General features: G+C 42.3%; 2 protein-coding genes across 2 annotated transcripts in view; one reads left to right on the forward strand and one right to left on the reverse strand.

Annotated features, from left to right (window-relative positions):
• COL4A1 (collagen type IV alpha 1 chain) overlaps positions 1-12,498 on the reverse strand; it is a gene marked incomplete at its 5' end in the record, with an annotated part of 385,843 nt that overhangs the window by 333,248 nt on the left and 40,097 nt on the right. The window lies entirely within an intron of this gene.
• FNDC3A (fibronectin type III domain containing 3A) overlaps positions 1-12,498 on the forward strand; it is a 50,353-nt gene that overhangs the window by 10,307 nt on the left and 27,548 nt on the right. The window contains exons 3-7 of the mRNA XM_056856616.1: positions 3,567-3,643; positions 5,009-5,246; positions 7,848-8,105; positions 9,166-9,224; positions 12,194-12,342. Coding sequence (XP_056712594.1) covers positions 3,567-3,643; positions 5,009-5,246; positions 7,848-8,105; positions 9,166-9,224; positions 12,194-12,342 — 781 coding nt within the window. The remainder of the gene's footprint in view (positions 1-3,566; positions 3,644-5,008; positions 5,247-7,847; positions 8,106-9,165; positions 9,225-12,193; positions 12,343-12,498) is intronic.

Genomic DNA, 12,498 nt, shown 5'->3' on the forward strand with positions numbered 1-12,498 from the left:
CGATCCTACTCTACTCTCTTTCTTCCACTCTAACTGCCAACATCTAACTGCCACTCTCCCAGGTCTCCTGCTATTACATCTCAAGGTGACAGAGATCAGTTCACCTGGAAAAAGTGGCTGCTTTGGCAATTGGACCCTATGGCATTGAAGTCCCTCCTCAAATCCCACCCTCCTCAGGCTCTGCCCCCAAAATCTCCAGGTATTTCCCAACCCGGAGCTAGCAACCCTATCGGAGGCCCAGCAGCTACCCGCCTCAGCATATGTTTACTCCAGCCAGGGAAACAAAGGTGCTAAAGGGTGAAAACGCATGGTCACTTTAGCCTCCTTTATTCCCTGTTTCAGCCAGGATCCATCCAGGATTGAACGCATACGTTTCGCCGTTTGTGCATTCGATCCTGGCTGAATCCTGGCTGAAACAGGGAATAAAGGAGGCTAAAGCAACCATGCAGTTTCGCCCAAAGTCTGCTTACCACCATAGTTTTGCTGTGTTTTATCTGCATTTGCTAGGAAGAAAGAGGATATTTAGTGGCTTTCTCTCTGGGGAAAGATCTTTCTCCCAGGTAAGGAGCTTTCTAACTGTGCCAAAGATCCCAGGATTTAGACTATTGTCTTGCCTTCTGCCTAAAACGCACGGTCACTTACCGCGGTTTCTGCCCAGGCTCCTCCCTGTTGATTCCCAATTTCACCCAGGATCAAATCCTTGCAAACGAATGGCACTTGATTTGCTGCTGGTTGAGCGATGTGTCGACCCAAAACGAACCCGGATTTGCTCTCGAGGAGCCAAAACGTTATCCCTGGCTCGTTCAATTTACCCGGAAGCGGGGCATGGACACCAGAGGCTGTGGTTGGTCAGTGAGAGTGAATCGACCAATCACCAGGGGGAGGGGGCTTTGCTGGACGACCAGGAAGTTTGTTGCTCCCGCATTTTCTGTTTGCACGGACGGAGCAGCGCACAGTTTCGCCATGGGTCATGCGTACAGATACTCCCCCAGCCCAGGTTCATTTAATCCTGGCTGGAACGGGGAGGAGCCTGGGCAGAAACTGGCGTAAGTGGCCGTGCGTTTTAGGCCAAATTTTCCAGTAGTTCCTCTCTTGCCGGAACCAGTAGCTCCAAAGAAGGCAGACAGCCTGCTGCACAACTCACAAAGAGATAACTATTAACATAATTTTTGTGTGTGTAAAGTGCCTTCAAGTCGCAGCCAACTTACGGCGATCCCTTTTGGGGTTTTCATGGCAAGAGACTAACAGTTGGTTTGCCAGTGCCTTCCTCTGCACAGCAGCCCTGGTATTCCTTGGGGTTAGATAGGTTTTAATTTCGAGATGCTTTTTAAAAAAAGATTTCAGCTTATGAGCAGGTACTACAGAGACTGTTAATGGTGGATGTGTTACTAAATGAGCTTCTCATTAATTAGATGAGCCAATTCCATTCTTACATCCAAAGAACAGTATCATTAAAATGAAATTAAATACCCAATATTATAATGAAATTCTCTTCTTCATCTTCCAGCATAAAACATGGTAAACTAAAGCTCTTTTCCTCACTGTTGAACTTTGGCTACTGCAATTAACTTAGATAGGAAGATAAATGAAGGTTGTTAAACGTGGTAGCACTAAAAACACTTGTTCCCCCAGCCTTCTAAATCGTACAACTCCTGCCAGTTCTGTTATTTACAACAGTTGCTCATTTTACCAGTCTGCCCAGTTTCAGTTAGTGAGACTGACCGTGCACTCATATGCAGAGCAAGATTCAGTGGGCTCAGACCTGGGAAACTCTGTAGAAGATTGCACTGTTAGTGAATGAGTCAGAAACCTTACATAATAACATTAGGAAATGTAACCGGAGGTGGGTTCCTCTCTATACCACTTCCAAACCTCTGTCATCTGACTGTGTCAAATTACTCGTCGCGTTTGCAAAGGCTAACAGATTCTGCTTGCACGTTATAGATGTTATTTCTGGCAATCCCTGGTAATAACCGTGGTTACTGGAAGCTGAAAATAAAATATCCGAGCTTCTGCTGTTATATAAAAGCAAGCAGAGAGCAACTATTCTTGGCCTCAAGGATGATTGACTTGCAGAATCCGGAGCCGGATGAGTCGCTTCCTACGTCAGCATAGCGCGCCTTTGTTTCAGCCGCGATGGCCTTTAGATTTGATCTTGGCAGTGCTTGCGTCAATGATGCTTATCGTGGCTTGTGTGATGTCAAAATGTGGGTGTTCGGCGAGAGAGACAGAAGTAACCTAATGGGCTGCAGTAAATCCTGAGTGTTCTTTCCTCCTGGGAATATCAAAGAGTGATTCATTGTAGCTGCATACATTCTAGAAGTACTCGGGGGTCTGTCAGCCTCCACAAAGGGCGACTCACAATCCTTGCTGTTTTGTTAACAGAGCCCCCCACCCCCCCAAGACAGAATGGATTTAAAAACGAAGGGGAATTCACTACTTGTTAGTTCAGTCATAGTATGTAAAATATTTAAAGCTCTCATATATAGGGTGCATGATATATGATGAATAATGTATGTATATATTCAGATCGATAAACCCAGAAAATGGGGCCATGTTCAGATGGAGGGGTATTCTTCTGTGGACCTGGGGGACCCCCTCAGGGAAAAATGTTAATTGCTGGATCTCTGCTATTTTAGAATGGATTTGTTTAAGATTTGACCAGATTATATTCCTCGCTAGTTAGATTCTCTGAGCCAAATTTCAGTTTGACAGGGAAACTGTCAGGATTTTCAGGCACTATAAAGGCAAGACACTTCTATTTCTTACATAGCTTAACTAATGGAGGGGCTGTGACTCATTAGTAGAGCATTTGCTTTGTCCCCTTGTAGGAGATACCCTAAGCTCTGCCAATGATGTCCTTTGACATGTATCCCAAGTCTCTCTCCCAAGTCTCTCCCACATCAGGTTTTTTTTTTTTATGATGCCCATTTGTCAGCTCCTTTGGCAGCTAGGCCAAATGGCTGGTGCTCCCCACCAACCAAGTTCCTGTTTTCTCTGACCCTCCTTTCTTGTGGAAATAAACAGTTGCCATGGTTTCAGGGTCCCTGGTCATAACAATTTCTACCTTTGTCATTCTGAGAGTTTGTAAGATTTAGGGAGGGGCTGTGGCTCAGTGGTAGAACATCTGCTTGGCATGCAGAAGGTCCCAGGTTCAATCCCCGGCATCTCCAGTTAAAGGGACTAGGCAAGTAGGTGATGTGAAAGACCTCTACCTGAGACCCTGGAGAGCCGCTGCCCATCTGAGTAGACAATACTGACTTTGATGGACCAAGGGTCTGATTCAGTATAAAGCAACTTCATGTGTTCATGTGTTCCCAAAGTATCAGTGTTGATATTGTCTGTTAAAATATGCAACTTATTTTTGCAGTAAGAGGAAGTTATTCATTTGGAAACTGACTATAGTTATATTCTGCATTAAATTAATAGCTATCCCTAAAACCCCCCTTTTATCTTGGTTCTACTGGGCTAGCCTCCATACATCTTCTAAGAAAGAATACAGTTCAGAGATCACAACTCATTTTTACCAAGAACGTGATGCCGAAATCTTTCTCTGCCACCTTTAGGTCCTGCTCAGGTGCCGATGATGTCACATAACGGTTCAGTGCCTCCTATTTTTGTGCCTCCTGGGTATGCACCACAGGTAGGTCTTTCTGTTTGGTTCTTTTGGGCCTACCCTTAACACCCTTAATAACAAAGTTATCCGGCCCAGGCTAGCCGGATCTCATCAGATCCCAGAAGCTAAGCAGGGGTGGTCAGGAGAGAGGCTGGGACTGCGACACAGAAGAAGAAGCGAGCGGCATACCAACTCTGTACATCTCGTGCCTGGAAAACCCCATGGCTGGGGTTGCCATAAGTTGGTTGAGACTTGATGGCAATCTTTACCTTTACACATGAAGTTGAAATTGTATTAAAAACACAGTGGACAGACGGGGGCAAGTAACCATTACCACCAAATGAACATTCCCTAAAAGTGCCCCACATTAGCGAGAAAGGAAAACACCGGTTGGGAATGTCGTATTTCCCTCACAACGTCTATTTCTAATGCTTAAAAAAAAAGTAAAGGTCCCCTGTGCAAGCACCGGGTCATTCCTGATCCATGGGGTGATGTCACATCCCAACGTTTACTAGACAGACTTTGTTTACAGGGTGGTTTGCCATTGCCTTCCCCAGTCATCTTCCCTTTACCCCCAGCAAGCTGGGTCCTCATTTTACCGACCTCGGAAGGATGGAAGGCTGAGTCAACCTTGAGCCGGCCACCTGAAACCAACTTCTGTTGGGATCAAACTCAGGTCGTGAGCAGAGCTTGGACTGCAGTACTGCAGTTTACCACTCTGTGCCATGGGGCTTTAAGGCTTGCCAATTTGGGCTGGCTTTTAATTTCTGGGGTTAAAGAGGAATTGGGTTTAAGATAACGGGAGTGTATTTGTGTCTTGAATTGTTATTTCCTTTGTTTAGTCATTGGGAAAGGATGAGAATGAAGCTAAGCTAACTAAATGTATACTCCCTGTTAATGTTATTTTTAAACTAATCAACAAAGGTGCATTATGTAATGCTAAGGAAATGTAAATACTTACAAGATATTATTAACACCATTGGAGAGATTTGCTATTTTATTTTTGGTTTTAACTGAAAATGTTTTTAGCTACTATTGTAAGCTGCCTTGACTCATGAGGAAAGGTAGGATATAAATGCTCTAATTAATTAATTAAATTCATATTACAAAGAAGAGAATCATACCTGCCTGTTACAATTTCTTATTGTTAGAATTGTAATTTCTCATTCTGAAGCATATCGCGCTTTTTTTCTTGCCATGGTACTGTGTTGGATTTGATCCGTGTCTGGCTTTGTCGTCTCTTTTATGTTATTTGCACCACAGCATCCAATTTTATTTTAAAGGGCTTTGAGACAGACACATTTCCTCAAAGCTTGCTCTGCGGAAATTGAGTTTTTCCTTTTTCAGGTTCCAGTTCTGTCCTTGATAAGTGTGCGTTCCCTTGGTACATAGGTCATTGAAGACAATGGCATTCAGCGGGTCCTAGTGCTTCCCCAAACATCAGAGTTTCCTCTGGGAAATCAAGCAGTGATACAGCAGCCTCCTCTCCCTCCTTTGCCCGGCTTCATCCCTCTTCCAACCATGATCCCCTCTTCACTTCATCGTCTGTACTCACCAATAACTGGATCTGGTGACATGACTACCCAGTTTATTCCACAATATCATATTACCCAGGTATATGGTGATTCAGGTAAGTAATTTTCGTTCTTTTTTGTACATCAGTTCTAACTTTCAATCCAGTCTTTAACTACAGCTCAAATGTACTGAAAATACTTCTCTACTACATAAAACTCCGACAAATAGAAATTTTTTATATTTTCAGAGGAATATGCAAAATCAAATTCATAGTGGTATCATATGTTATTTAAAAAAATAATTCAGATCATTTCATCTTAGAAGCCATAATAGAAATTTAAAAAAGAAGGAGGAGAAACTTCTGATAGATGACAGAAAAAAATGTGCAAAGCAACAGAGGTTGCAAGTTATCTAACAACCTTGTAGCTACTCCAAAATTATACAAAATAGTAGTAACAAAGGTTCAAAGAAATTGCGCAACATGTATTACAGTATACAAATAATGAGCAAAAGCAAAAAACAAAAGCGTTGATAATAGAACATGTGTCATAAAGGATAATTGCTACATTTCCGATGATAGCTGCAGTAAGTCCCATGCAACCTGTTGTAAAGAAGTTATATGTAATTATTGTCATTGTTGTGGTTCTGTGTTATATTATTAACACTTTTGCTTTTTGGTTTGCCCCTTATTTGTATACTGTAATACATGTTTTGCAATTTCTTTGAACATATGTTACTACTATTTTGTACAATTTTGGAGTAGCTACAAGAATAAAAATCAACCCAATGTTGGATTCAGTGGGAACAGGGAATTTCCAGGAGTAACTTCCCCACTACTAACCAGTGGGACTAAATTCTCAGTGGTTGCTCCCGCACCTCAGTCCTTCCTTCCCAATGTCAGACAGGTAGGAGGAACCATAACATTTCTATAAGCCATTAAAACAATCACTCATCAAGCAATGTGTGATCAATTTCTTCTTGGACACTTGCATAAAAGCTTTTAGATTCTTCCTCATCAGCATCTGTAGTTAGGGTGTAAAATTGAATGGTGGTTATATAGATGGGCGTTCCATGAAGTCTGATTGATATTATTCGATCTGACTTCGCGTTGTAGCCCCTGACCCCCTGTGCTACGTCTCGCCTCACTATTGAAGCAACTCCGTTTCTTCTGTGTTTGTCATTCCCTGAGCAAAACACTTTGTAAATTTCTGACTGAAAATGTCCTAATCAGGTCCACTTTAGTTCACTCACTCCCAGGATTAAAATGTGTAAACGTTCCATTCCTTGTTTTACGATTTCAAGCTTACTTTGATTCCCATTCCTCATGTTCCATGTTCCAATTATTTGCGTCAAACAGCTTTGAACTTACCTTTGCCCCCATTCATGTCAACAACTGAACGTCCTTTCAGCTTTAGTCCAGTTGCATTATTAAGAATAGTGCTACTCATAGTTGTTTTCCACTCTTCCACAGAAGCTGATTGAGTGCCGTCCAACCTGGAGGTTCCATCTTCCAGCATTATATCTTTTTTTCATTTTGGATTGTATCATCACAGGGTTTTCGAGGGAAAAGTGGGTCTGAAGTGGTTTACCATTGCCTTCTTCTGCTCAGTACTAACCAGGGTTAGCTGAAGTGGCACTACCGTTGTCCTCGAAAGATCCTCCGCCAGTGTCACCTTCCACTACTGCTACTGCCCAGTAGCTGCCCTTCAAGGATTCCTCTGCCCCCATCCCCATTGGAACTGCCTGTTCTCTTCTGCTGATGTGGCCATTGATCCCTGAAGGGGGTGGACGCATCTTAGTCTGGTGTCTCAGCTGTGACTATTCTGCCTAGAATTTTAGCCTCTTGACAGAGTCTAGGCCAACTACGGTATCGTTCTCAGCTTTGCTGACACACACAAACCCCCTCACCACATTAAGGTGTGCATCCAAGAGAGGGGTTGGCAACCATACATATGAGGAAAAGTGGCTGCATATACAACTGCTGATGTTATCAATGATTTAATTCAAAAAATCTTGTAGAATTCCTTAGGAGAATCAGACTGGTGAGGTTCACACACAAAGTCCCAAAGTAAAATCCAAAAACCCAGTCCTCAGTCCACATGATATCTTGTATTAGGACCAACCCAATGACATGTGTCAGCGTGCTGGAGATCTCCTGCTATTACAACTGATCTCCAGACGACAGAGATCAGTTCACCAGGAGCAAATGGCCCCTTTGGAAGGTATGGCATTATACCCCACTGAAGTCCCTCCCCTCCCCTCCCCAAACCCCGCCCTTCTCAGGCTCCACCTCCAAAATTGCCAGGTATTCCCAACCCAGAGCTGGCATCCCTGTTCCCGGGTGTCTGTGGTGTATTCACAATCATGGGGAAATCTGTTTAATTCACTATGTGCACACTTCTGCAGTCCTGTGCACCAGTGACCACAGAAATAGTGTACCTGGGGTACTAATATTCCCATGCATCTGCCAAGTATGGACACTGAGTGGGAAAAATTTTCAGTACATTGTTGCACATTTCTGCAACTGAGGGATCACAAGAAAAATGCAAATCTTCAGCAGGGTTCTCTAATGTGTTACAGGTGAATTTACTAATAAGATATATCTTCATTGTTACGTTACAGAATACACACTTCGGAACATGTGCATGATGTATGTATCAAATGCATTCAGAAATGCTCAGATGTTCTTTCTCTTATTTTATGGGGTTTATTTTAGATACAGTTTCAATACATGGAAGGTCCACTTTTAGAGACGAGCGATCTAGTAAAACTCACGAACGATTACAGAAAAAGTTAAAAGATCGGCAAGATACACAGAACGACAAATTAAACAGTCCTTCCTCATCACCTCAGAAATGTGTTTCTCCCACCAATGGGTACAATGGATTTGCAACAGGACAAGACTCAAGTGATATAAGCGTAGGATATGCAAAGAGTAACTATGTGGGAGAACGAAAAGGCCACTTTGTAGAAGGTAAGCGAGAATCCACAGTTAACACTGATTCTGCCTAGTCAGGGGTTGGAGTACCTCAGGAAATGAAATATTTGGGATAAACCATTGCTTCACTAAAATGGTATTTACCAGTTGATTTATCCTATAGTTGTATGGAAAAATTTTGTGGTTGCGTCCACCACCCTGTACCAGAATTGCAGAGATGGCCACAGGCTGGAAAACGGTTTGGGACCCTCAGGCTAGAGATGGACCGTGTTATGGGTTTTCAGCAGGGATGCATATTATGACAAACATTTGTGGGAGCTTACCACTTTCTGAAGTTGTATTTCTGAAATGCATGCCATAAAAATAAGCAAAATAAAATCAAGCCAAAATTTATATTTTAAATTATGATCATATATATTCGTATATATATACATTCAATTATATATATAATTATGATCATATGTATTATGTATAATAATATGTATTTATGTATTATAAATATTCCTTATTATAATTATATATTTGCATTTATGTATTTCTTAGGTTGTATTTACTATGCCTGTTTCTTTCTCGTTTGCTTGATGATACAATAAATAGTTGTTTTCAAAGGTCAGTTGTCTCTCTCCCCCTGTGAATCTGGGTACAGAGTCATTCATTCAATCCAGGTACTAACTTACTAAGGAAAAAATAGAGGCTGCATCCCAGCCCCATTTCTCAGAAATCCGCTAACAGTTAACTAGTAGTTCTTTTGTGTGTGTGTCTCCTGGCCCTTATTTTCATCTGCCCTTCTGCTTCACTCTCTTTAATTTGATTATAATTGCTTTTAATATTTTGTATGATTTTATTATATTATACCCCAATTGGAAATTTAACGGAAAGAAAGTTATACTAACAAATCAGAATATATATGCCCATTTTTGTTGTTATTATCATATCAACATACCATAAATTACCAGCCACTTTTCAGTTTACTGGTTTTTACAGAAGTATTTATTGTAGAGATTTTAAAAGTTATTCTACTGTTAATGGTTTTCTAATGTTTTCTAATTCTAATGTTAATTGGTTTCTTGGGGTTGTGGGAATCTTGTTTTTAAAGAAAAAGATGAAGAAACAAAAGCATTCGAAGATCTTCTGTCGAACATCAGCAAGCCTACGGTAAGTGTGATGTTTAACTTTTGACTTTGCCTAATCCTGTCAATGAATTATTGGGGTGGGGGAATTAACTGAATTGGGGCCCCTCTCCCCGGCGCCATCTGGTTGGCCGGTGGGGGGTCTTACCAGGCTTAAAATGATGCTTCAGCCCATATTACTTCCAGAAGTGACATCATCACATCGGCAACATCTAGGGAGACACTCTGGCATTTGGGTAAAGCTCTATGGTAAAAACAGCATCTACCATAGATAGGGTTGCCAGGTCCCTCTTCTCCACCGGTGAGAGGTTTTTGGTGTGGAACCTGAGGAAGGCAGGGTTTGGGGAAGAGAGGGACTTCAGTGCCATAGAGTCTAATTGTCAAAGCAACCATTTTCTCCAGGGGAACTGATCTCTATCGGCTGGAGATCAGATGTAATAGCAGGAGATCTCCAGCTAGTACCCTAACCATAGAGTTTTTGCCCAAGTACCAGAGTGTCTCCCTCAACATTGCCGAAATGATGATATCACTTCCGGAAATGATGTCGGCGCCGGCCTCCCTCCGCAGCTGGTAAGTCCCTACCCCACCCACCATCTGCCATCCCGCACCAGTTGCCAGCGGGGGGACCTGGCAATCCTAGCATCAGCTCATCTCTTGGTATGAAGGACTTCCTAAGTTTATCCAGCTGATGTATCAGGACTATAGGATTGCTCTATAAAACCCTTGCACTAATTGTTGCTGCTGCTGGCTTATGCTGGTCTCATTACTTTCTGTTGGCTGTTTTGGGTTTTCATTTTGTCTCCAGCTTTTCTTTTACTTTTTTCTTTTGTTTTCATTGTGATTTTTAATCTTTTATAAGCTGCCTTGCGGTCCCGTTTTGTTCAAGGTGTAGGAAACAAATATCTTACAGTGCTATCCTAAGATTACTTTCCTGGGAGTAAACTGCACTAAATAGACAGGAGTAGAATCTGGGAGTTTGAGTGGAAATCGGCCCTTTGCAATGCAGCACTTCCGGATGTGAACCGGAAGTGACCTGTCCCTGCCTGCACAGATTGCCTGCCGACCCTCAGCTGGTCAGCAGGCGGCCAGGTGGATTGGCGGGGGTTTGCCCGCCACCACCTGGCACTTGGCAACCCTACTCATTCTCCATTGCCTAAAATATGTTTTATCACAAAACTGTTGAATTGTTACTGGTGCATGGTCAGTAAACACCATTGGCTCAGTGCTGATGCTCGCAAGCTGTGTTAGAAGGCCGGGAGAAACTAAAAAGAAGTAAATTCATGTGGTGCAGTGAAAATATTTGCAGCAAGGTTTAAAAAATCATAATGGATCAATGGCAGTCAAGAGCTAGATTGGAGTCCAGTAGCACCATAGAGACCAACAAGATTTTTGAGGTAAGAGCTTTCGATAATCAAAAATCCCTTTGTATCCGACAAAGGGAGCTTTGACTCTAAAGAGTTTATACAAAATATCTTATTGATCTCTACGGTGCTACTGGACTCCAATCTAGCTCTTCTACTGCAGACCCTCTGAAACCAACTAAGTCAAGACCAGAGGTTCCCAAACTGGGCTCCTAGGAGCACTTGGTGCTCCACGAAGCATCTCCTAGTGCTCATTGAAGAGATTGGAAAGAAAAATACTACTGTAATTTGGTTTAGTATATAGGCGCTAGGTGAAAATTAGTGCTCTGTAACGAATTTCTCTCCTGAAAAGTGCTCCATGACTCAAAAAGTTTGGGAACCTCTGGTCAAGACTATATAATTGTTTAAGAAATGTCTGTGGTATATCCTTGGAAGTTTTAGTAAGAAAGTAAGAGAGCCCCATGGCACAGAGTGGTAAGCTGCAGCACTGCATTCCAAACTCTGCTTGCAACCTGAGTTTGATCCCAGTGGAAGTTGGTTTTCAGGTAGCTGGATCAAGGTTGACAGCCTTCCATCCTTTCAAAATTGGTAAAATGAGTACTCAGCTTGCTGGGGGATAACATGTAGATGACTGGGTAAGGCAATAGCAAACCACCCCTTAAACATAGTCTGCCTAGTAAACGTCGTGATGTGATGTCACCCCATGGGTTGGTAATGCTTGCACAGGGGACTACCTTTACCTTATAATGATCGGGGATCTCCAGACTTAGGCTGCATTTGAGTTTTAATAACTAATTGCAAAAACCCGTTCACCTACTTATTTTTCTTCTTTCTATTTAGGCTCAGATTGTTTCACAAATAAAATAAAATAAAACGCTGGGAGCCAGCATGGTGTAGTAGTTAAGAGCAGCGGACTCGAATCTGGTGAACAGAGTTGGTTTCCCCGCACCTGACCTGGATGGCCCAGGCTAGCCTGATCTCGTCAGATCTCAGAAGCTAAGCAGGGTCAGCCCTGGTTAGTATTTGGATGGGGGACCACCAAGGAATACCAGGGTTGCTGTGCAGAGGAAGGCACTGGCAAACCACCTCTGTTAGTCTCTTGCCATGAAAACCCCAAAAGGGGTCACCATAAGTCGGCTGTGACTTGAAGGCACTTTACACACACACACACACACATGAAGCCTCCTGCGTGACTTTGGGCTAGTCACAGGTCTCTCAGAACTCTCTCAGCCCCAGTTACCTCAAAAGGGGTCTATTGTGGGGAGAGGAAAGGAAGGCAATTGTAAGATGGTTTGAGTCTCCTTAAAGGTAGAGAAAATCAGGGTATAAAAACCAACTCTTCTTTGGCTCACAATCAACTGTAGTCTACTACATATATTATACCACTAGATGGCTCTTTTTGCTTAGTTATCTTCTTTGGTTACAATGGAGATTTCGTGGCCGTTTCATTATTGTATTTTAAACCATGTGCCGAATTCAGAGGAAAAACATCCTTAGCATTGCTCAATAAAGTAGGGTTCACTATACACTAAATATTGAAAAATGGTTGTCTGCAGCAACATTAGTGTTTTATTTATTCAGTTGACTTGCTTTTTGCATGAGCTGACAACTCTGACATGCTATTTTTCTGCAGATCAAAGATATTCAGGCAAGGTCAGCAGAGCTCACATGGTCCCCTCCATGCAGAATCCTCAAGGGAGACAAAGATAAGTCAGAGGTTTATGCTTACGAAGTGCTGATTTCTAACTGTGGAAAGGACGGAAAATACGCCTCTGTTTATATGTAGGTATTATCTCCACGAGGCTACTGCTGCCTTAAATTATTTTAATTTGTGTGTGTGGGGGGGATCAAAACTGCCTGCAAAAGGAGACTGACTTTATTGCTCTATATTCGAATTATGATGAAGTATTATTAAAATAATTATTTATTTGTCTTGTT

Source organism: Euleptes europaea, chromosome 10 (genome assembly GCF_029931775.1).
Source record: "Euleptes europaea isolate rEulEur1 chromosome 10, rEulEur1.hap1, whole genome shotgun sequence".
In the NCBI taxonomy this organism is placed as follows: Eukaryota; Metazoa; Chordata; class Lepidosauria; order Squamata; family Sphaerodactylidae; genus Euleptes; species Euleptes europaea.